This window comes from Spermophilus citellus, assembly GCF_964194105.1.
Source record: "Spermophilus citellus genome assembly, chromosome: 3".
Classification (NCBI taxonomy): Eukaryota; Metazoa; Chordata; class Mammalia; order Rodentia; family Sciuridae; genus Spermophilus; species Spermophilus citellus.
In genome coordinates, this window is record NC_138184.1 from 126,031,587 (window position 1) to 126,057,288 (window position 25,702).

A 25,702-nucleotide genomic window follows, 5' to 3' on the forward strand; every position below is an offset into this window, starting at 1 on the left:
TGGATAATGAGTGACCATTCTTTCAGCAGATTTTACAAGTCCCCACAGCATCACTGCTCTCTGCCCATGGAGAGCTGCTGCCCTCATTCCTGGAAATCATTTTGTCAGCAGGTGAAGCCCATGGAGCCTGGAGCATTCTTCAAAGGGGTTGTTGTGCACAAGGCAGAGCCATGCCTCAAGCAGCTAGGAGATGGGTCAGGATCCCTAGAAAGCAAAATGGATCTCAGGGACTGCGTGGTGAATGCTGAACTGCAAAAGAGAATGGGTGACTTAAAGCAGTGAGAAGTAGAGAGGTTCCCATAGTGGGCACAAAGCCCATTTGGCTACTCTATGCCTTTTTTTTTTTCAATTCAGAAGAAAATCATCATGCTCCTTCTTGATGATTATGTCTTAAAAATCCTGAAGTGACTGAAAAATAGCACTGTTCAATTCTACCATTGAAATTCTGCTCTTTGATTATGTAGATGATAGAAATTCTAAGAATGTGATTTTTTTTCTCATGAGTTCAATGAAGCTATTGTATTTTAAATGGAAGTGGGGGGGGGGGAGCCCATGATCTGGGAATACTTTTATTCCCTTCAACTTTTTGTTTTGTGAGAAGCTACCCATGGAGTCTTAGGGCTCTGGTGGCCAGATGCTGTGTTCTTATTGCCACCACTCTTCTTTGATGATTGTGGCCTCTGATGTCTCCACACCTCATCCAGCTGAACAGACTGAGAGATGTCTGTGAGTCTGGTGTCCTAGAGGATTCTGCATAGATCATCCCCCATTGGCACTGTCCTCTAGACAAGATGGAGCGCTGGCTAGATGTGCCCCCCCAACACACACACACAATGTGCTATGTCACTGAAGCAACAGGATTCGGGGACAGAGAGACTAGGGCTAGAACATACCATCTGATTCCTTGGGAAGGTGGAAATGACAGGTCCTGCTCCTAAGGGTTGCTGAGAGAGGTGCTAAGGGGAAGGAACCACTGGGGCTGACACCCAATGGATTCACAATAAATGATAGGGGTATTATCATCTGCATGATCAGATTTCTATCACTATAACAAAATCCCCGAGGCACTTAATTTGTGAAAAAAGATTTGTTTTGTCTCTTGGTTCTGGAGACTCTTGTCCAACATTAGGTTGTCCCATTGCTTTGGGACTCTGGCAAGGACAGCACATCACACAGGATGGGAGCACATAGTGGAGCAAAATTGCTTGCATCACTAGCCAGAAAGCAAAAGCAAGGAGGTCCACAGTCACCTTTGTGGACATGCCCTCAATGACCTCCTACTGGACTCCACCTCCCAGAGTTCCTGTCACTTCTCAGTAGCACCATCCTGAGGACCAAGCCTTCACCACAGGGAACTCTGGAGGACATTCAGCATTGAAACTAGAGCATTATCATTTGCCTGACCTTTGGCACACGTTTAAGAAGCTCTGGGCTGGGCGTGCTGGAGCATGCCTGTAATCCCAGCGGCTGGGGAGGCTAAGGTAGGAGGATTGCAAGTTCAAAGCCAGCCTCAGCAACAGCAAGGCACTTAGATCCTGACTCTAACAACTTATAATCGATCCAGTGCCCCTGGTACCAGGAAAAAAAAAAAAAAAAGAAGAATCTTTGGTTGGGCTGAACACAGTGGTGCATACCTGTAATCTCAGTGACTCCGGAGGCTAAGGCTAGAGGATCATAGGTTGAGTCCAAATTGGCTAAGTTACCGGGCCCTCTCTCAAAATAAACATTGAAAGGGTTGGGGATATAGCATAGTGATAGAGTACCCTTGGATTCAATCACCAATACAGCAAAAAAAAAAAAAAAAAAAAAAAAAAAAAAGTTTTGGGTGAACCTCATCTCAAAGCAGCTAATATGTACACTAGATGGTGATTTTTCCAACTCAACTCTGAAGTATATTTTCTTCCATTATCTGTGGGATGTACCTTTTCTAAGAAAGTGACAATGACATTTCAGGGAGATGCAGAAGAAAAAAATCAAAGCAAGCAGCCTCTGTGGGGTGGAATTTGTCAAAAGTTATTATTATAAGAAACTGTCTGACATTAGTATGAGTTATATGCTCCAGTATCTGAGAATTAACCCACTTCCTGAGAGAGCATTCTTCTTCAAAGTGAGTTTTGGAGCAAAAAAAAAAAAAAAAAACTGTATTCAAACATATTAGAGGCCATCCCCAAGGTCATGAGTGAGCATCAGCATTTGTCCAATCTTCAGTTGTTCATGCCTTTCTCCTCTTCTTCCTCTAGCCATTACCATGTTGAAGGACAAAGAGCCAGGATCATTCATCGTTCGGGACAGTCACTCCTTTCGAGGGGCCTATGGCTTGGCCATGAAGGTTGCCACTCCACCTCCTTCAGTCTTGCAGATGAACAAGAAAGGTGAGTTCCCCTGGAGTTGATTTCTTCAACTAATCGATGCAGAATGTCTGTTGGTTCCTTTTGATGCAAATAAAGGTGGTAGATGACCAGCAGTACTCACAGGTTTAGTATATATTTTTTCAGGTACATTTTCCTAAGTACTTACCTTGTTCGAGAAAGAACATTATTTTTATGTTCCATTTTCTAATGTTTGAATAGGTAATCCATTCCACTATTTAGAAATCAGAAAAATAGAACAAGGTATCTACTAAGGCACCTGGTTTCCATTTCAACCCTGTCCACCTCACCATCCCTCTCCTCCCTTGGGGAACCCTTGGTAATACAGTCTTGTGTGTCTTCTTACTGATTTGTATATCCAAATGCAGGCAAATTTGTGTTTTCCTTACTTTTCTTATATTAAAAGTAGCATATTATATGGTCTCTTCTTTTTGTGTGCGTGTGGTAGTAGGAATCAAACCTCAGGCTTCACCTATGCTAGGCAACCGCTATTCCACTGAGCCACAACTCCAGCCTGATGCAGTGTCTTATATCTATACCTGGTAGAATATTTTTAGATTAATTTAATTTAGATTAATAGTTATACTAGTACCTGTCTAAGGTCTTTTGATTATCCCTTCTTAAGGAAAGGACTATGCCTTTTTACTGCTGTTGTTCCAGCACATTCTGCAAGGCCACAGTAGGATCTGAGTTATGTTTAAGGATAAGGTAACATTCTACTTGTTTGCTTTTCATTGATGTCCTTTTTTTTTCCCCTGCTTTTTGTCTTGAAATACAACCAACCTAGAGAGGTTTGTAATGTCTACATGTATAGTCAAACATGATTCTAAAGTAAATATGCATTTAACCACAGCCCAAGAGCAAGAACCTGCTAGGAAGCTCCCTGCATCCCTCTTTCTCCTCTGTTAGAATCCAGCACCCCCACTGTTTTTAGGAATTCTGTGATCCCAGACTTGACTCCATGATGCCTTTCAGGCTGCCTCTGTGACCTTTTGCCATGTCTGGGAGCAGTCCCAGCTTCTGAAATAGTAATCATATTTCTGGTTTGCTTTGGACTTCCCCTGCCTTAGCCATTTCTCTGCATCCCTGATACTGTGTACTTGGGTATAGTACCTAGGAACCAGGATCTGATCATGATATAATCCTCTTCAAGATCAGTGTATCATTGCCTCTTTCCAGTGAATGGAGCTGAGGAGCATGCTCTTTTGAGGCTTCATGAGCTCATCCAGATGCTGCTGATTCAAGTACAGTCTCACAAAGCTGTTTTTCACCTCCTCCATTCTACCTTTGTATGGCCCTCCACATGGAGAGCCTTAGCTACTAACAGTATGAGTACACTCACTCTCTGGCTCTATACCTCATACACACTAATACTATTCTAATTACTATATCAATACCACTGCAGACAGAAAACTACTAAGTAAAATGTAATGTTAAAATATGTTTACATTAACTGCCAAAATAAGAATTTCTAAACATTATAGGTTTGCCTATTTTTATTATAAAGTGATAATACAGTATCAATTCTTTTGTTCTTGTTTTGATTCAGCATAAGATTCCCTTGTCATATTTTAAAGATAGCTTACAACTGTTGTTCTCTTTCACTGTATCTTTTCCCTCTTATGAATATATTATAATCTGTTCATTCCGTTATTGGTGGATTATTGGTTATTGGTTTATTCTTTGTTTTCTTTTACTCATCCTATCTTTTTTATTCCTATCTGTATTCATCTTTCTTTACTACCCTGTCACCAACTCCAAGGAAAGGAAATAGATTATTTTATCCTCCCTGGGATTTGTGAACTAGGGGAACATCATCAAGTCATTAGGAAGTGTGTTATTCCTTTTCTGTAACCAAATCATAGAGATAACTGACTTACAAAGAGGGAAGATTTATTTTGACTTATGGTTCCAGAGGTTTTAGTCCACTTGATGGTTGGGACATGAATTTAAAAAAAAAAAAAAAAAGGAAGGAACCAGGCCCTCACTGTCCCCTGCAAGGGCAGTATCCATGATCTAACTACCTTTTGGCTCCAGCACCTCCCAATCTGGGGAACAAGCCTTTAATACATGGACCTTTGGGGAATGTTCCAGATCCAAACTATAGCAGAAGTGGGAAATCAGAATAAGCACAGATGTTGTAACTCCTTGTGTTTAAGGAAAATGAGACAGTTGTCTGGGTCCCTCATGTTCTATGACTATACCTGAGAATATTTATCCAGATCCTTGGATAAAACATGTGCTTAAAGATACCTGGAGAAAATGGCCTTGGAGTTACACCTTAAAGACATGAAGATTTGGTTGTGGAAGGGCCAACCTCTGGCATGGTAGAGATGTTTCCAGAAAGCCAAGACAAATTCCTCTTGGCAAAGGAAGTGGCATGTGAATGAAAGGGGGGGGAATCAGGTTGGAGGGCACATGGGGCTCAGTCAGAACATAGACATGAAACTGTAGGTACTCATAGGATCTTGAAGTCAAGGAGGTGACCTGCACAGGATGGGGAGAACAGGTAAGCCTTGGAAAATCAAATCATAGAGCATCCAGAATTCCAGCATAAGAAGTTCAAACAATGCTACTATTGAGTGGAAATGCAAATTTTTGTAGCTGAAGAGGTGGATTAGCCCTGCTGGTTGAGTATTGCCAGGCCATATTTGGAAATTTGGTGGGTGATGATTATAGTAGGAATAAGTCTCAGGTTAAGAACATCTTGTGAGTGGGTAGAGGGGAGGACAATATGGTGGAACAGGCACTAGTGGACAGCAGCTCTGGGATTCTGCCTGGCTCCTTGGTTTCTATTGAACATTTTAAAGCAAATCTATATTTACATTATCGTTTCTGGAAATACAGATGGTGGTATATAACTTTTCTGACCTCCAGGCATGCGTCCGGTCTCAGGCAGACTCTGGACTCAGTCTGAAAATGTAGGCAATAAAATAGAGAATATGAGAATAGCAGACATCAGGAACACCAGAATTTGTCACTGAAATTTTATCTGGCTGCTGTATTTTCACTCAGACCCTGGATTTGACATTTGCGTTTCACAGGCCAGGGGCAGATTTTAGAGAAGGGTTTACCAGACTCGTAAAGAGCCACAGTGAGTCACCACCACCTCTGACCACCCTGAGATGGGACAGCTGCAGCCATTCAGGGCCCTGCTGTGCAGAGTGCCTGGCCAGGAGGATTTCCACTGGGCTGATTCCCACAAGTGGCATCCAGACCCACCTCGAATCCATGGCAGTCCAGAGTCATGAGGCACTCTCCTCCCACAGATCAATGGCGGCATGTCCTTTTTCCTCATTTTATTCAATGCAGCTTTTCATGAAATCTCATCATTTCCTTTACTATAAAGCTTTACTGCCTGTGCAAAATGCTGACACTGTAATTAATATTTGTCACTTAGTAGACGTCATTTAGGAGCCTACTACAGGTCAAGTATCCCTCATCATCAGAAATGCTCAGATTCACTAGTGTTTGAGAATTCTGATTTTTTTGGGGGGGAGGGTGGGGGTAGCTGGGAATTCTTGGAGTGTGTTTGAGGGGCCTCCCAAAGTCCCTCTGCTCACTATATTGTCACTGTGGAGGTCTCTTCATCCACCTGGCTCATCTCACCACCCAGCTACCATTCTTAAAGTGATTCTTGGTGAATCCCCAGTGCAGTAGCTAGAATTCTGTTTAGAAGGGGCCTTCTCAGGTACGGTTCCTTGCATTTGTGTCTCAAATTTCTCTCTTTCAAATCTTACCATGCTCCCATTTTAAAAAATTCTTCAGTTTTTGTTTTTATGAGTACATTATGGCTATACATATAGTGGGATTTATTTTGACATATTCATAGATGCATATAATAAAATTTGCCCCATTTCATTCGTTAGTACTTCTCCTTTGTCTCCCTACCTCTCTTCCCCTGACCCCCTTTCTCTACCTGCCTTCCTTTCATTTATTTATTGCTTTTTAAATTGGTGGATTACAGTTGTACATAAAAATAGAATTTATTGTGATATGTTCATATGTACATGTACATAACAAAATTTGGTCTATTTCATTCTGCAGTTTCTCCCCTTTCCTATCCTTTTTCCCTCCCATTCTCTTCACTTCTTCTATTCTACTGTTCTCCTTTCTATTTTCATGAGATTCACCATTTTATTTATTCATTTATTTAGGTGGTTGAACTCAGGGGTGCTTAACTACTGAGCCCAGTTCTTTTCATTTTTATTTTGAGATAGGATCTCACTAAGTTGCTTAGGACCTGGCTAAGTTGCTGAAGCTGGCTTTGCAATCCTCCTGCCTAAGCCTCCTGAGTCACTGGGATTACAAGCATGCACCACCACATTTAGCAATTCCCTGTTTTAATTCCTTACTGCTCTCTAGCTTCCATATATGAGAGAAAACATTCAACCCTTGATTTTGAATCTGGCTTATTCACTTACCATCATGTTCTTTGTTTCTATCCCATTTACCAGCAAATGATGTAATGTCATTCTTCTTTATGGCTGAGTTAAACTCCATTGTATATGTAGACCACATGTTCTTTATCCATTTGTCTGTGATAGCCACCTAGCTGCTTCCATAACTTGGCTATTGTGAATTGTGCTGCTATAAACATTGGGATGCATGTACCACTTGAGTCGATTCATTTTCAAAATTTCTTACCACAGGTGGAGATTTGTCCAATGAACTTGTTCGGCATTTTTTGATCGAGTGTACCCCAAAGGGAGTGCGGTTGAAAGGATGTTCCAATGAACCATATTTTGGTGAGTCACTTGAGAGATTGCTCTCTATGTCCTGTATACTGGGGGCCTGGATTCTCCTCTGCTGGCTAACCTGAGATTTCAGACAGCGGTTTTTGTGGTGGTTCATTCATATTTCACTCCCCAGTTTCTGAGAATCCTCTGATCTGAAATACTGTCTTTAAGATAATCTGAATGTACAATGCATTCTTAAACACTTTGCCAAAAGCAAGTAAACAAAAAACACTGGGCTAATACTAGAAGTTACAGATGTCAACAAGGTATAGTCCTGTTCTGCACAAAGATAAATCCTGATGGGTTGAACCGAGTGTGATCCCATCCCAGGAGCACTAAGAGGCACATAGGGTTTCGGCAGAGCATCCTTTCTTACCTACATCTTAATAGGCCTCTGCAACCTCACAGTATTGCTGGACAGCCTGCAGGAGCCAGCTGTAGGAGGCACAGAGAAGAATTAAGGCCTTGACATTATCCTGGCCCTTTTAGAGGCACTGTGTAGGGATGATGTATGTGGTACAAGTTGCATTTATCTTGATCTCATTTCAGATCCAGCCTACTGTATGATGTATTATTTATGCTTTGGCAATGACGTGTCTGTTCTAGGATCCACTGCAATTCCCTTTACTTATCTCTTGGCTGACTTGTTGAACTTTTTGCTTCTTTGAAGTTTCCCAATATAATAGAATGTGTTAGTTGTGAAGACCTCAAGGCTCAGACTTTGCAGCAATTTCATTTCATCTGGTAGGGTGGCTGAGCACACAATGGGCTGAGAGGTTGTTAACCATGGTTTGCTTCTTCTGTCCTCTCCACAGGGAGTCTGACTGCTTTGGTGTGTCAGCATTCCATCACGCCTTTGGCCTTGCCCTGCAAGTTGCTCATTCCAGAGAGAGGTATGGATTGGGGCTTCACTACTGGACTGGCTCTGAGTAGGTTCAACTGAAATGGTCAAGGCACACCACTTCCAGGGATCTGAGGAGATCCATTGAGAAAAATTAGACTACTTTTTTCTTTAATTTTTATTTTTTTTTTATTTTAAATGTATTTATTTTAATTTGTTATACATGACAGCAGAATGCATTTCAATTCATAGTACATATATAGTGCACAACTTTTCAAGTCACTGGTTGTACACAAAGTAGAGTCACTCCATTCATGTCTTCATGTACTTAGGGTAATGGTGTCCATCTCTTTCTACCATCTTTCCTATCCACATTCCCTTTCCCTCCTGCTCCCTCCACTTTGCCCTATATAAAGTTCCTCCATTTCTCCCGTGCTCCCCTGCAACCCTCATTATGAATCAGCATCTACATATCAGAGAAACCATTCGGCCTTTGGCTTTTAGGGATTGGCTTACCTCACTTAGCATTATATTCTCCAGCTCCATCCATTTACCTGCAAATGCCCTGATTTTATTCTCTTTTAATGTTCAATTACACTTCTTTTTCTGACATGGGTTCTGTGTGTAAATCCAGTAGAAGAACTAAGGATTCAAATCAGGGAGAAAAGAGGAGGCCCCACTGCAGCTGGAAACACACAGATATCTGTACATCATGGATTCCATTAAAGATTTCCATGCAGTAAAGACTGAAGCTAAAACAAAAACAAAAAAAACAAAAACCTCAGACGAAGGGACCTTCAAGGCCATTTACATTTAATTTTAAAGATGCTACAGAATGAGCAAAATGTGGCTGGGCTTGGTAGTGCATGCCTGGAATCCCAGCAACTTGGGGAGACGAGTTCAAAGCTAGCCTTAGCAACTGCAAGGAGCTAAGCAACTCAGTGAGACCCTGTCTCTAAATAAAATACAAAATAAGGCTGGGGGTGTGGCTCTGTGGTTGGGTGCCCCTGAATTCAATCTCTGCTACCAAAAAAAAAAGAATGGGCAAAATGTTGATATTGTTGAATCCAGGTGATGAATGAAACATTCATCACCTTTATCATCAAACATTATTATGGATATTTGAAAATATCCATAATAAAAATTTTTTGAAAAATAACACCCACAGAGTAGCAGGTTGATTTGATTGTATTTCCCAGCTTTCTTAAGCAGTCTCATAAACTTTCACATAAAGATGTGACTTAGCTTTTAAAATTTAATTTTTCATATAAATTGTTTCAGAGATTAGAAGCAAATTTTGTTGGGCCATGTCTTCCCTAACTTTGTTTGGAATGTGATATTGCTTCTGTGGGCTGGATCATGGTCCTCAACAGAAACTCTCAGCTCTGGCTCTGGGAGATCATTGCGTGTCACCGTCTGGGAATTCTGTCACCAAATTGTCTGACTTGGTCCTGAGGGCTCTTTGTTGGGGGAGCAGCACTCATTTCTATGTTTTCTCACCCTTTCCTGCAGATCCATTGGAGGAAATAGCGGAAAATTCTCCCCAGACAGCAGCCAACTCAGCTGCTGAGCTGTTGAAGCAGGGAGCAGGTTAGTGAATGCAGCTTCAATTTCCATGTGTCGTCTGGTTGTTGGGCGGAAAAGGAGTTTAGTTGCAGAACTTCCCTTTCCCTCTCATTATTCAGGTTTCCTTCTGTGTGGGCTGTGAGGGAAGTTTCCTTTTATAGATCGTTGCACAGAGCTGGGTGGGGAACGGCTGTCAGAGACAGGGCCAGGCATCATAGGCTAGAAATATTGTTCTGACTCTAAACAAGACCAAATTCAGTAGAATAAATGTCAAGTCCTGTATTTTAGTTTAAGGGAAAATGTAGTAAGACAGGATGTGGGTAACCTGCTTTGCCAGCTGCAAATATAAAAATGTTCCAGAGATGTGACTCAACAATTACTCTATGTGAGTCAACAGTTGGACCCAGGCTTCCATGTGTCTAGTGGGAGACACCACCCAGAGCCAGCACTCCACAGCCAGTCCACTTTGTTAAAGCATTTTTATTAATAATTTTACTTTTTAGAGCAGTTACAGATTCACAGCAAAATTGCATGGAGAGTACAGAACTCTCTCATGCAGATGCACGTCCTCCCACGTTACCAGCCTCCCCACCAGAGTAGTGCAGTTGTTAAAATGGATGAATATCAATACATTAGTAACTAAACTACAGTTTACATTAGTGTTCCTTCTTGGTGTTCTGCCTTATATGGATTTGGGAACATGGGTATGGCATGTATCCATCATATGTACAGATTACATACATACATATTATCACCTCCCTAAAATTCCACTCTGCTCTACCTCTTTATCCCTTTCTTCCCTCTTATCCCCAGCAACCACTGATTATTATCCTGTCTCCATGGTTTCGCCTCTTCCAGAATGTCTTATAATTGGAATCATATAGTATGTAGCCTTTTCAAATTGGCTTCTTTCACTTAGTAATATGCATTTAAGTTTCTTCCATATTTTTTCATGGTTTGATAGCTTATTTATTTTTAGCATGGAGTAATGTTTTGTTGTCTGGATGTACCATAGTTTATGTCTCTGTTTACCTACTGAAGAATATCTGGGTTGCTTCCAAGTTTTGCCAATTATGAATAAATCTTTAATAATCATCTACATTCGGGGTTTTATGTAGATATAAGTTTCCATCTTCTTTGAGTAAATACCAAGGAGTATGATTGCTGGATCATATGACAAGAATGTGTTCAATTTTGCAAGAAACGGCAAAACTGTCTTTCAGCATGGCTGGACCATTTTGTATTCACACCAGCAATGAATGAGAGTTCTCATTCCACGTCCTCACCAACCTTGACTGGTGTCAGTGTTCAGGATCATGGTTATTCTAATAGATGTATATTGATATCTCATTTAAACCTATATTTCCCAGATGTTATAGAGCATTTTTTCACTTGCTTTTTTGTAATCTGCATATTTTCTTTGGTGCAGTATCTCTTAATTTTCGTTTGGTTCATTTTTTAATTGGATTTTTTTCTTATTATTGAATTTTGAGTTCATTGTATGTTTTAGATAACAATCCTTAATCAGATTTGTGTTGTCCACATATTTTCTCTCAATCTGTGGCTTTTATTTTTAATTCTTTAGACAGCATCTCCTGCAGAGAAAAAAAAGTTTTAATCTTAATAAAATTTAGTTTTTAGTGTCATGTCTAAAATGTCATTATCAAACCCAAGTTAATCAAGTTCATCTAGATTTTTTTCTGTTATTTTCTAGGACTTTTATAATTTTATATTTTTTATTTGGGTCTCTGATCTATTTTCAGTTAATTTTTGTGAATAGTATAAGAAAGTCTACATCTAGGTATAGTTTTTTGGAGGGAGTGGGGTTTGGAATTGGATATTCAATTGTTCTCACATTATTTGTTGAAAAGACTATCTTTTCCACTGTGTTGTCTCTGCTCTTTGTCAAAGATTAGTTGACTATCTTTATATGGATCTATTTCAGGGCTCTATATTTTGTTTCATTGATTTTTGTCTTTTTTCCTACAATACCCTACTATCTTGATTACTACAGTTTCATTAGAAGTCTTGAAGTTAGGTAGTATCAGTCCTCCAACTTTCCATCAATATTGTGTTTGTTATTCTGGATCTTTTGCCTTTCCATACAATCTTTAGAACCAGTTTGTTAATATTCACAAAATAACTTGCTTGGGATTTTGGTTAGGATTGCATTGTATCTACACAAAATTGGGAAGAACTGGCATATTGACAGTGTTGTGAATGCCTATGCTTAAAGTTACATCATATCTCCATTATTTAGTTCTTTGATATCTTTCATCAGAGTTTTGTAGTTTTTCTCATATAGATCTTATGTATGGTTTGTTAAATTTCTAAAAAAGTAATTCTGAGGGTGTTCATATAAGTGATATTGGGTTTTCAATTTTACATTCTCCTTGCTTATCACTGGTGTTAGAAACGAATCAACTGTTGTATATTATCCTAGTATCCAGCCACCTTGTCGTAATTGCTTATTAATACCAGGGCAGGCCACTTTTGCAGCGTTAGGTACAGTTCTATTGGTTCTAGATTAAAAGGGTTGTGAACAGACCAGACAACATTTGGCAATCATAATTCCACAGAAGTGAAGGATGAACACAGCTAGAGAAGACGTTGGGTCTTGCTCACTTCAAAACTGCTTGCTCCCCATTGGAAGTGTTTCATACTGTCTTCCATTTTACTGTCAGAAATGTTGGAGAAGAAATCTGTGATTCTGGTGAAAGTTTGGACTAGAAATATTTCAATTTTGTGACACATTCCTATATAATAATTTATAGCTGTTATAACTCCATAATGAAGAAATATGTGGGTGTTTTTCTTGTTCTTTTCTCTGTACATGCTGTATTATTCTATCTAGTTTTTTCCTAGAAAATTTTATATTACTGTGCATATTGCCCAGCCAAAGTAAAATTACTTTGGTTTTAAGTGGAATGTTCTTAGTGTCCTTAAAAGGTAAGTTCATACTGTCTCCTTAAAGGATAACTTATCTGTGACTTAAACAAATGTGATAGGAGCTAGTAAGTGTACTAGAACTTGAATTTCCAAAATGAAGAGTGTTAACTGTGCTATTTCCTGAGCTCAAGTATTGATCTCTGATAAATCACTTAGCTGTGTAGAACTGAGGTTTATATCTGTTAAGTGGTAACAGTAATCTGTGCCCACACAGGGATTGCAAAGAACAAATGAATAGAAGTTGAGAAATGCCTTGGAAGTTATTCTTCTGTCCTAAGAGGAATATCCTTTCCTAGGCCACCAGCCTGATCCTCTCCTTTGTGAGAGTGGATACCCCTTGTAGCATGGCTCAGCTGGGAGGCTGTGGAAGGCACTGGAAAGGAGCTCAGAGCCCCCAAGTTTGTTTTAGGTCATTCCTGGAGCCCTCCAAGGCTTATAACCTCCTTCTATTAGAGTGCGAGCACAGTCTCATATCTCTGGTGACCATGATATGGGAATTTGCTGACGGCCTCCCCAGTACAGGTTCACCCACACACCTCACCAAGAAGATAAGCCTATGGAATCAGATCCATTCTGATTGATTTGTTCATTCAGATCCATCTTTTTAAAATGTATTTACAAATTTAAAAATATGTAATTACTACAATTCATACATCAAGGAAAATATCGAAGAAAGATCATGGCAACAGTCCCAGAGCATTTGCTCTGGCCCAGCTAGATAAGTGCCTCCCTCACAGGGCCTGGGTGGCTGGGGCATTCTCATCCCATGTCACTGACAGAGCACCTAAAGTAGTGGCCTGAGCTCCTGAGAAGTGGAGTCAGCCTGGGCATTTTGCTTCTGTCTCCAAGCTCCTCTGTATCTTGAGGGACACAGCTCTGGTCTTTTGGTCCCACATAGTTAGCACCAAAGCACCTTTATCTCTGCATTCAGCTCTTTTTGTTTAATACTTTCTCATCACGAACAGCATTTCAGGTTTCTCCTTGAGTTCCTTGTTATCTGGATGGGTCAGTTAACTAATAATAATAAATTACTATAGTAACCCTTATTTTTAGAGATCAAAACTTTCTCTCATACCCTTTTTAAATATACTTTCTCATTTTTTTTAAATAACATGTAATACATACCAATAACTTTGATCTTATTATTTTATTTAAAGAGTGGGTATTCTTAGAGATAAGACTTCATTTGGAATTTTCTTGTCTGACCTAATAATCTGAATTAAGCATTATATATGAGGCTTAAATTAATGACTGCTTTGAGTCCCTTTAAAAATCTCTGATTTCTCTAGCACTTGGATAGCTCTGAATTTCCATGCAGCTGCTGTGACAAAGAATCAAGATTGCACATTGAACCTCTGGGAGGTTCCATCTTTGCCTGGAGGAGTAGCTGTGGTTGTTTAGAAAAAGTCCAAAACAGCCATTGTATCCAGATTGTGGAACCAGGCCAGTGGTTGGTGTCTCAGGCCTATAATCCTAGTGGCTTCAGAGGTTGAGGCAGGAATATCACAAGTTCAAAGCCAGCCTCAGCAATTTAGCAAGGCTCTGAGTAATTCAGCAAGACCTTGTCTCAAAAAGGGCTATGGAAGTGGTTCAGTGGTTAAGCACCCCTGGGTTCAATTCCTGGTACAAAAAAAAAAAAAAGATTGTGGAACTATTTCAATCTCTGATCACTGCAAGTGGGTTTTGCTTCTGAATTTCATTTGTCATTCAATTCACTCAGGATCCTGTCTCCTGGACCTAAAAAGTCCTTTAAGACTCTCATGTCTGAGTTCTTCATTGATTGAGCAAACCAAGACTCAAACATATTGGCAGAGTCACAATAATGGGAATAAACTTTTAGTCCCATTCAGTTTAATCCCTTTTTATTTGATACAAGGCCATCATGACTTTGTTCCAATCTCAAAACAATGTCTGATTGTGTTTTAAGCCTCAACTCTTAATTGTTTCTTGTTGAGGAGAGGAATCTAGGATAATCCTGAAAAGAAAGGCGCTTTTTACCAGACTTCTGATAGATTTCCTGTAAATATTGTGGTTATGTTTTTTAACTTAGCATTGTGTAAGTATAATTTCTTTGTAAAAGTCCTATGTGTTCTGTGTGTTCTTGAAGTTAAAAAGAGGGATATACAGAAATGAAGGGTAACGTGAATTTCTCATAGACCTGTGACCCCATACAGCTGCTGAACATTGGGAAAATCGATGTGGTTAGTATTCTCCCAACCAGAGACCATTCTTAACGCTAACCAAATTTGTTCATGTTACCTCCCCTCCTACTTGGGATTGTGCCACGTGTACGATTCTTTTATATTCCTTCCAACTCTTTGCATAATGAACTTACTCATGGTTTTTACAAACATAGTGCTGGACTCATTTTTTAATGGCTATGTAATGGTCCATCATGTAATTCAACTCTTTATGGTTGTCCATTTAGACTAATTTTTCAGTATTATAAATAACACCAAGAAGACTTTAATTCTTTCTTTCTTTTTTTTTTTTTCCTTTTCTGAATTCTGGATTGTTGCCTTAAGAGAAATTCCCAGAAATGATACGATGGGGTTATAATTTGTGGACCTGAGATGTTTTTCCATGTTATAAAGTTGCTTTCCCAGAATAATCTAGCAATTTGCATAGCTCCCTGCTGTGGGTCTGAAGGACACTTTCCTATTTAACATATCTTGAAACGCAATGAGGCACAGTCATGCCAAATCTTGACCCCCCTCACCAAGAGTCCTTGTCAAGTGGACTTGGATGGTTCTGGGTAAGCATGGTAGGAGGAGCACAGCTCTGACCCTGCAAGCCATCTGTTTTCTGCTGGAGAGAGTCAGGGCTTTGGGGAAGCTGGTATTGGCACCCTGGCATGTCCTAAGTAGAACTGCCTCCCTAAATGAACATTGAAAAGTGGCAATGTTTCTTTCTCTGCTTTGAGGAATGACTACGTGGCTCCTTCCTCCCTTCAGAAGCCATATTCCCCAAATGCCACATTCCCACTAGACTCCAGTCAGTTGGACCACACCTACTCAAAAGCTCTCTGTGGTGCCTACAGGAGAGCACAGATCTCAGTAGTGGTAGCCCATGGTTCCATGTGAACTTAATTCTGGTTGTGCCAACTCTGGAATTTTCATAATAGTTAGATTTAAAATTCTTTCTCTTGCTTTCTCCCTTTCTTTTCTCTTTTATACTGCATGATCAGCATGATAACAATTAAAGGTAGAATATTCACTCTCCTAAAAATCTGTTTTCAGTTTCCCAGGCTTCTTTCCAGCTTCTGTTCATAGCACATATGCTTTTCATTTTATTTTTCTAATCATAGTAAAGATAGTCTTTATTCTGTTTTTCCAATTACCTGCTAACCGTTTTTCCAAGTTGCTATATAATTTTCATGATTACCATTTGCTGGTTGCTTAGTATTTCATTGAGGGGACTAATTTAAACCTCCTCTTATTTTTGTATGTAATCTGTTTACAGTTTCTCTCTCTGCAATGAATGTGTGGCACAAACCTCTTCCTCTATAGGTTAATTGTTTCATGTGGGTAATGGATATTTCCTTTCTGAATCTTTTCAGAAGTAGGACCTCTAGGTTCCTTGTCGCTTTGTGGATTCTCCTGATAATATTGTCAAATTGTCATCTTTTTTTAGTATGAAGTAGAGGTTTCCAAATTCTCTATATGTCTCATATTTTACAAATGAGCTGTGAAATATAGCCTGTGTCCAGGCTGCACCAGCACTTCACAAATGCACCTGATTCATCAGAACTTTGTAAGCACAAAGCAGAGGCAATTATAATTTTAAGGACTTTTGCCAATGTGCTGTCTTTCTCAAGAGGACTGAGGCAAACCACTAAGGCTTGTAGTTCCCCTAGAATGTCTTCTTGCCTAGATACTGTAAGATGAGTGTACTGGTCAGCTCAGGCTGCTTTATCAAAGTACCACAGACTGGGTGGCTTATACACAGTGGAAATGTGTTTCTCATGGTTCTAGAATGTGGATATCCAGGATCAGATGGCCAGCATGTGGGTGCTGGTGAATGCTTTTCCTGGCTTACCGAAGTGGCCTCAGATGGTGGAAAGAGAACCAGAAAACTCTCTGAGGTCTCTTTCATGAGCTGTACCCTCATGACCTAATCACCCCCCCCCCAAAGGTCCTACTTCCCCAAATCATCTTGAGAGTTAGCATTCAAAATGTGAAATTTTTAGAGACATAGATTTTTAATCCATTGCAACAAGTGGCAGTGCTGGCCAGCTGGATGGGGTGGAAATCATGGAAAAGAGCACTGTTTGCCATGGAAATCTTTGAGCTGAACTCAGCCAGACAGGGGAATGACCGATTTCTACCTGCCTCTCAGCATCTCTGTACAGACGTGACAATGGCCTCCCGAAAGAATGCATCTGTCATCATGATAAAGACAAGGATTATCCTGGGGCCTGATCCTAGAATTCTGCACCACCAGGGGCCTCACAGCGTAAATGCCCAGTAATCCTCAGGAGTATTATATGAAATTTCTTAGTGCAGGTCCTTATCCAATGCCTGGTACCTAACAGGTTCTCAGTAAACACTGGGGTCCGCCATGAAGATTGTGTCACAGCACGATCACAGTGACCTGCTCATAGGGCCTGGGAGACTGCCCTTGCTTCTTACTGTCTCTGTTCCTCAGTTTCCTTATCTGTGAATTGGAGATAAGGATAGACTCTTCCTCTTAGGGCTGTGTGCGGGTTCCTGTTAACATTAGGTGTTAGGTTGAGCTCAAAAGAGTGAAAACAATTGAAACATCTTTTTAAAATTTTGCTATTGGGACAGTGCCATTTCAATAATTACAGGGGTGATTACTTTTTCATAAGGGTAAAAGCAAAGTTAACTTTTTATAGAAGAAAATTAATATCCCAGACAAACCCCCATATTAAGTATAAATTCAGGAAGTCCTATTGTTTTTGTTTTGTTTGAGATGCTAGGAATAAACATAGGGCTTCAAGCATGTCGGCCAAGCCCCCTACCACTGAGCTACACCCCCAGCCCTAGTCTTGTTTAAAAGCAATGAGAGTCACTTGTCTCAGTCTTTGAGACAGTTTGCTTCCTGGGGTTGAGGGTGGTCCTCTGGTATCTGCTGCCTTCCTCAAGACAGGGCCTTTCAAGGGTCTGTGAGGCTTCTTTCTGGACCCACTTCAAACTCTCACCACTCTTGGATAAAGGAAGGGGCTTCGTTTTTCAGATTAGCTTGTTGATGTAAATCCCAGTCCCTGTTTTCCTTCCCTGTCGTGGTAACTGTGTGTGCTCATTGAAGTAGAGGTTTCCAAATTCTCTGTGTGTCTAAAATTTTACAAATGAACTATGAATTATGGCTGGTGCCTTAGAGAGAAGGGACAGGTGAGCAGCTGACATGTGGCCTGTGCTTTGACTCCCAGGGCATCTTCAGTGACTGCCACTCTCCCTGGCTCCCTTGTGGTCCTGTGTATCAGTGCACCTGCCAACAGGCATGGCCCCTGCTCATTCATTCCAAGGCAGAAAGAGGGCAGAGCTGCTCACTGAATACCTGGCCAAGAGGCAGCAGCTCAACTGAATGCTGACTGTTCATGTCAGCCGATGCATTGGTTTGGATCAGGGAGAAGCATTTTATTTTTCTGTATAATGAAATTCTGTGGTGGCCTTTGAACTGGAACTTACTCACCCCTGTTCCCCAATCAGAAGCTAGCATACAACAAGGAGGAAGATGAGCCAGGGCAGTTCTGCTCTATCTCCATCCGTTTTCTATTGTAATAACAGAAAATATTCAGGAATGGGTAGTTTACAAAGGAAAGAGATTTAGTTTGGCTCATTGTTCTGGAGGCTGAAAGTCTAAGATCATGGAGGCAGCATTTCCTGAACCTCTGGTGAGTGCCTCGTGCTATTTCAACTCATGGTGGAAGGCAGAAGTGAAATTGGGCATATGCAGAAGGGAAAGCAAGAGAAAGCTGAGGAAGCAGACGTCAATTCTTTAGCACCCCCCTCTTCATGATGATGATAACTTAACAGGCCAATCATCTTTGGCCACAGGAGTCCCTGGTTTTTCCTGAGGTAAGAGAGCTTCAGACAAAGCCTGAACATTGCCCCTTTGGCTCTGATTTCATCCACATTCCAAAGTCCCTTGTTAGCTTTTGCTCCAGCCACAGGGATACAAGCCAACAGGGAGTGCCAGAGTTGTCAAAGGCGTATTTATATCTAGTCATTTCTCTTCGCCTGAGGGGAGATGGCCACAGAGAAGACCCCAAGCCCTTCCCTAGCAGTGTAGAATGTTGGGACACAGGTGAAGCTGTACTCTAAGCTCATGGCAAATCATCCATTCTCTCAGCAGCCCCTTTTGAATACCCTTTCAACACTCTGGGGCAGAACAGTTATTTGGATTCCCTTACTATGTTACCTGGAGGACCTCTGGGCTTCCTTTTCTCCGACTGTGCTGGGCTTTGATGTCCAATCTGCTATCCAAATCCCCACTGAGGCCAGAGAAGGTACTTCAAGGCCCCCCAGACACCAAGTTTAAATCTGCAACAGGGTGAATGGAGCATTCCTCCCTCCGACTGAGGGTGGCAAAGCCGGGCTGTGCTCTGGTAACTTGTTCATTCTCCATGTTGGCACTGAGGCAAGTGCGTCTTTGGGTGGTTCACTGTCTACTCCTTCAGAATTGGAGTAAAAGACATTTGCTTTTAAATGGACCCAGCACAGATCACATGTGCAAGTTGTTCATAAATTCAACCTCTACATGTCAGCAACCACCAGTGTGTAAGTAGATCACCCTATATCACCCTATAGTCACCGCTAACCTGCGTGCCTTTGGTGTCTTGCAGCCTGCAACGTGTGGTACTTGAACTCCGTGGAGATGGAGTCCCTCACTGGCCATCAGGCAGTCCAGAAGGCCCTGAGCATGACCCTGGTTCAGGAGCCACCCCCAGTGTCCACGGTAGTGCACTTCAAAGTGTCTGCCCAGGGCATCACCCTGACGGACAATCAGAGGAAGTGAGTACAGCTAGGGGAGAGTGGGAATGTCTAGGGATAGGGCTGCTGATCCCAGCTGGGAATGTAACCTCCCCCACCTCCCCTTTTGCTCTTTTCTGGTGTGAATGGTCATCCAGATAAAACCTAGTGTTTTTGAGGTTATTGGTAATCCATCCTCTCCCTAGGCTATTGCTTGTCATTAAATAGGTCATTAAGTAAGTCTCACATAAATCATTAGCACCTGTCCTGAAAAGTTGCATACTTAGGAATCAGTAAAATTAAAGAAGAAAGATATTTGGTGCTATGAATATTATCTATGAAACATTTGCAAATACAACAATTTTTTACTACATTGCTTTAAAGAAACTCTAAGGCTATGATCAGAATCCCCTGATTCTGGTGGTCATCTGGTTTCAGATGAGAGTATGATCTTGATACATATTGTTTGCTTTGGTGGAGTTGAAAGGACTCTGGTCCAGGTTTGTTATTGTTGCTAGTTAACACAGGAGCACATGTTTACTTCTCCAGGACCAGCAGGGAGTAGTCACAGGCTGGTCCTCCCACTGACCCTCCTTGAGATCTCTTACCCAAGGAGCCTTTGACCTCAGGATCAACAATATTTCAGATACAGTCAACAAGGTGTTAGTTAAGAAATCAGCATTGTATGACTGAGTAGGAAGGCAGGTTATCAACTAAGAACACAACGAGATGGCAGGACCCCTTTCAACAGACACATGTACCCACAGGACACCGTGTAGAGCTCAAGCCCTTTGCCTATGATGCTGTCCTAGCAGGCCCCCACCCCCTGAAGTGCCTGCTCCAGGACCTGTCCCTCAAGCTGGATGATTTCTTCAGCTGCCCAAACTTCTTGGGAAATTGAAGATGGAAAAATTTCTTCCTATATCAAAGAACCTACCTCAGAATTGAGCCACTCAAATAAAAAATAGCACTGGGCAAGTACCCTGCAGGACTCAGCCCTTGAGAGATGAGCCAGTGCTCTAAGATCTCTTACCATATTGGGCACCATCTTGAGAGGATATGGACTGCTCTCACCATGCCTTCCCTCTTTACCAATGAGGAGACCAATGCTTTGAGATAGTTATGGTCTGCCCACAATCAGAAGAGGCTGGTGAGACCCAAGGTGATTTCCTGTGTCTATCTCACACCCCTCTAGTTCCTTAAGACTCCTTGATTAGATCCCCATTTCCATCAGCTGACAGTGTCACCTTATATGGTACTGCTGTTGGCTACTTCTGAGAATCATTCTGCTCAATTTATTATCCTCTGTTGATTGCTAATGTGCATACACTTCATTCCTCTTTCCAAATGACAAGTCCATCAATAGGTTTACCTCTCTGTGATGTTCACATATGGGCAAATGGGAAAGTCTACCCAGCACAACACCCATCACCCTAAACCCCAGTAATGGGATCGGTTCTCTCTCTCCCTCATGTCCACAGGCTCTTCTTCCGGAGGCATTACCCCGTGAACACAGTGATTTTCTGTGCCTTGGACCCACAAGACAGGAAGTAAGCTATTTGCATTTTTATTAAGCAAGATGTGTACTTCATTTCACCATTTAATTTTAAAAATTAATGCAATTCTTTTCTCTTTAATTCATAAGGTGGATCAAAGATGGCCCTTCTTCCAAGTAAGTTGCCAGCATTTTCTTCCATTCTTTTCTGTTTTTGTAGTTGTTGAATTCTGTTCCACTTTCCAAAGAGGATTCCTTATGAGAAAATAACACAGTCATGTCAATGGGATCATTTGCTTTAAAAAGAAAAGAAACAGGAAGAAAGGAAAAGTGTGGTCCTTATGGAGTAAAGGCTGGGTGCTGTTCACTGCCCTGTGCCCCTGGCTGACTGTCCTGGGATATATGCAGCCATATGCATTGCTCAGGCTCTTCAGCCATTTGAGGGCAGGAGTGTTGCAGAGTAGAGCTGAGGTCCTCTGAGCTAGAAGGCAGAGCTTAATGCTCAGCATACCAAAGGCAAGGGAGGAGTCTTCATCTCCCTATTGTTGGGCAGGGGCTTATTCCAAGCTAGGACCACATCCTAACCTCCCACTCAGAGATGTAACAGCAACTCCCAGGTTGGCTTCCTCTGTGTAGTCTAAATTGAATGACCACAATTGTCTGATCATGGTCCTCCTTTCCTAAGATTCCTATTTCAGGTTCCTCATTAGTCTAGGGAGCTGATCAGTGATTTGGGCCTTTTCCAACCCCCTAGAGGGAGTGCATTCTGGGCAAACTCTGCCCTGGGACTGGCAGGTTAGCATGGGGTTTTCATCTGCTTGGAATTTTCGACTCCATTGGGGTTACTTGAGTGTCCTTGGCCAGTCCCTTCTGCGGTATGGAAACTGCTAAGTGGAAACAAAAAAGTCCTTCATTTTTCCAAGAAAGATCTTTGCCAGAGATTTAGATTTGGAGAATGGTTGTTATTGTGTTAAGTTTAGGACTCCTAAAAGCCTATTAAGATAATGGCTTCAATTCTTAGAAAAATAATTAGATGTGTGTTCTTTTTAAACAGCTTCCCGAACTGGGCAGAGTTTGCAACCCGGGCTTGCGGGCTTTCGAGGCCTGAGAAGAGTTCTTGGAATATTTCCCCTCTGACCTGAGCCAGGGCGGGGGTGGGGGAGTCCAAGTCAGGGAAAGGCCTGGGGGCAGCTGGCATCATCTCAGGAGTCCCTGAGGCCCTGCTCCTCCTCTTGGGGTCTCCAGTCCCGCATGTTCAATTGAAGCTCAGGAATCTGCTTGGACATTGCCTGGAGGATTCCAGCCTTGAATAGGGAAGTCACTGTGGAATAAGTTGAGCCTCATCTTTGATTTAGGGCAAGGGGCTGTCACTCCCCTTTGGTCAACTCCAGTTCCTCCCTTTAGAGCAGAACTCCTTCATTTTACCTGCAGGTCCATAAGTTTTACAGGTGAAAGTGTGTGGACAGGCACCTGGCCAGTGCTAAACATATGGTAGCTTTTCCATACGTTGCCACTAGTAGCCAGAAAAAGTAGAGGCTTATCCGCTTGCTTGTCCTCTGCAGGAGGCCAGAGGGCTGCTCTCACTTGGACTTTCCTTTTGCAGAGTCTTTGGCTTTGTGGCCCGGAAGCAAGGCAGTGCCACAGACAATGTATGCCACCTGTTTGCCGAGCACGACCCTGAGCAACCCGCCAGTGCCATCGTCAACTTTGTGTCAAAGGTCATGATTGGCTCCCCAAAGAAGATCTGAGAGTCCCTCCTAATCCAGACCCACTGGACGCCTCTCACAACCTTCAAGACAGCAATGGGGTTAGGTGGGACCCCCAATTTGTACCAAACTGATAATTGTGGCATTTTAGGCCCAGGAGGGGAAAGAGATCTGCCAACTTTACCAAACAAGAACAAACAACGTCACCATGCATTGGCCTCCCCTGAGAGTAACTTCTCGTCCTACACATCTCTGTAACCGGGTGCTTTTTGGGTGGAAAGAACTGGGCACAGGGCGTGCCTACTGAGGGTCCAGAAGGTTCCCAGCACACCAGCATCTGTGAGAATGAGAAACACCCAGCTCGCTTGGCAGGAAGCTGAGTGATCACAGCACCCCGCCATCTGCAGAAGCACCCCTGCCCATGAATGCCCAAGGCCAGTGGTCTCCCTCACCGTGGTCTTCCCACCACAGAGATGTTGACAAAACCCAGGAGGGGATGAATGTTTGACGAAGGTTTGCGGAGGTCAGACCCTTCCAGAACACGGCGGGGACGTGGTGAAGGAGGCGAAGGAGGTGCGGGCTGTGAGGATGAGGGTGGTGAGGACCTTTTGGCATTGTGGAGAAGCAGGGGATGTCAGACCCCACCCGTATTGTGGTGACGACTCTACACTCTCGCTTACATATGGCGAGCAGGCCGGGGAGGACCCTGAAGGGAGAAATGAGAAAACAGAAACGAAAATGCCATTTCTATGTAATTTATATTTTACTTATGCCAAATTATTTATATAACAGTTTGCCATTGCTATACTGTACCAGTGTCAAATGCTGCAGCCGGCCAAGCTGTGACTTTTAGGAGACTCATCCTCCTGTAAGACACACACCACAGGCCCCTGGCCCCTGAAGTAGAAGGTGAGCTGTGGACTTAGGGTGATGCCCTGAAGTCCCCCACATGTGGTACTGCCAAAAGGTTGTTTTGCCTCATGCAGCCTTCACCTGTGCTTCCTAGGGGATGTGTCTTCTGATGGAGGATGAGCTCCTTTTTGATGGGGAAAGTCCAGGGTGGGGGTGGGGTGGGGGGTAGGAAACATTGGGGTCAGTCTCAACATTCCCTTTGTGGGCTTGGTAGGAGGTCACCTTCAGGCCTGGACTTCACTGTTGTCAACTCTTAGGATACTGCTCCTGGCAGCACCTTTGGATTCTTGGTGGATTCCTATGTGCCATGGCATGTGGGGACAGAAAGGAGGGAAAGCATGAATGCTAGTGCCTAGAGGCTGTTTTGGATGCCACTTAGCTGCATCCTCTTAGCCACCTAATCAGTTGTGACATTCCATGCTTAGATGTATATTCCAGGGCAGTCAGCGGCCAGAGGTTTGGAGAATGCCGATGGCCCTGGCACTTCCCCAAAGCAAAAGATGGAGCTAGGCCACTTGGAGACAGAGCCTCCATCTGCCTTCCTCAGAATCCGGTGTGTCCTGCGGACACTCCAGTCGTTTGCATTGTGTCACATTCTGAAATTCCCTTTCTTTTGCTTTTAAAAGTTCAGTCTTAGCTGGTAGTCCACACAGTACCACAGGTTACAGTTGTTAAACTGGGGTTTGGAAATGTGAATGGTGGATTCTCTGTTTTAAAGCAATGGGTAGAGGATGATGTAGCTACACGCAGAGTTGGAACCACCTGAATCATGATGGGCATCATTGTGTGTGTGTGTGTGTGTGTGTGTGTATGTGTATGTGTGTGTGTGTGTGTGAGAGAGAGAGAGAGAGAGAGAGAGAGAGAGCACAAGTAGACCCCTCCACTTTTAGCTCCTATCGATGCACCACACACAAGTGCCTCTTTTCTGTGCCAAATGTTTGCCTTGGTCTTCAGAGACCTCCTTTCCAGATGCACACTAATGTGGCTATTAGAGATGATGTGCCAATGTTACCTGGAGGCTCCAGTGTCTTCAGTGGAGAGTTCCAATGTTTCGGCTTTGCATCCACTGCAGGAATCTGGGGAGCTAAGGTTTGTGCTATCCTAAAGAAGTTCTGTATCCTATGGTGGTTTATCCCCGGGTGTGACCAAAAAGGACAGAGGGCCATCAGAAATCAGAGCAGGACATTGTGCACTATTCAGAAGCATAACTTGTGGGTGAATTACAAAGATACTGGGGCCTCCTGCGAAGGTCCTCCTGGAGCACATTTAAGAAACCGTGCACATTTTCTTTTTGAATTGACTGACCAGGTGTGCTTTTCACTCAAGATAAATGTGCTCAAGGGCATCAAGGAATTTGCTTCAAGCAAAGAGCTCCCTTGGAGGAACCACACAAAGCCAGTTTCCAGTCTCCTATGAGATGGTGCAACAGGTTTCTTTCTTTCTCATATGTGTTTAACAATGAAACGAGTCCCCATTCTCACAGGCTGTACCGTGCACCCAGAAACACTAGACAAGGAGTATTCTCCAGTCATTTTGTTCCTGGGGCTCCAGTTGGGCACAGGCATACGGTCTTGGGAGTAAGTGCAGTGGGTTCACAATACCGATGCCCAATACTTAGGATAACCAGGATCTTTAACCTACTCATTAAACATGGTATTGTATTCCTCCAGTGTTAAGCTATAACCGTGTTAAAAGTCACACTGCATTTATCCTCAGTGTCAAAGACCTTGTAACGTCTCCTATCCGCCTTACCTGTTAGCTCGTATTTTTACTTTTCTGATATTGTAAAAAATATATATCCAGTATGTAAAAATGTTCTATAAATCCTTTGTATAGTCATTTTCTCTGCTCTTTAAATATCATCTCTATTCAGAGTATAATAAAAATTATGAACTTGGTAAGCCTTTGTGAGACAGGCATTTTGTGTGCCCCACAGTGTATATTGTGTGTATGTGTGTGCATGCGTACGTACATGAGTGTGTGTATATATGATATATGTGTGGGGGGGGTCTATCTCGGCATGTGTGTGCCTGTGTTTTTGTGGATTGAAGGATTTAATTATAAGTGCACTTATGTTTTATTTTCAAGAATATATTTTGAGATCACTGCCCAAATACCTTCAAATATTATTTTTAAAGATCAAAGAAATTAATTACAACATGCAGTGTTGATGATAGGTACTGATATGTG

The 25,702-nt window shown here is 42.2% G+C and overlaps 1 protein-coding gene across 8 annotated transcripts in view; it reads left to right on the forward strand.

The window, feature by feature from the left end:
• Positions 1 to 25,413, forward strand: part of TNS3 (tensin 3) — a 275,924-nt gene extending 250,511 nt beyond the window's left edge. For all 8 annotated transcript variants that reach the window (XM_081287962.1, XM_081287963.1, XM_081287957.1 and 5 more), the window contains 8 exons: positions 2,241 to 2,372; positions 7,022 to 7,117; positions 7,924 to 8,001; positions 9,462 to 9,539; positions 19,273 to 19,441; positions 20,881 to 20,949; positions 21,045 to 21,071; positions 22,498 to 25,413. In XM_081287962.1, the coding sequence (XP_081144088.1) occupies positions 2,241 to 2,372; positions 7,022 to 7,117; positions 7,924 to 8,001; positions 9,462 to 9,539; positions 19,273 to 19,441; positions 20,881 to 20,949; positions 21,045 to 21,071; positions 22,498 to 22,642 (794 nt within the window). In that variant the 3' untranslated portion in view covers positions 22,643 to 25,413. The remainder of the gene's footprint in view (positions 1 to 2,240; positions 2,373 to 7,021; positions 7,118 to 7,923; positions 8,002 to 9,461; positions 9,540 to 19,272; positions 19,442 to 20,880; positions 20,950 to 21,044; positions 21,072 to 22,497) is intronic.
• Positions 25,414 to 25,702: the final 289 nt, after the last annotated feature.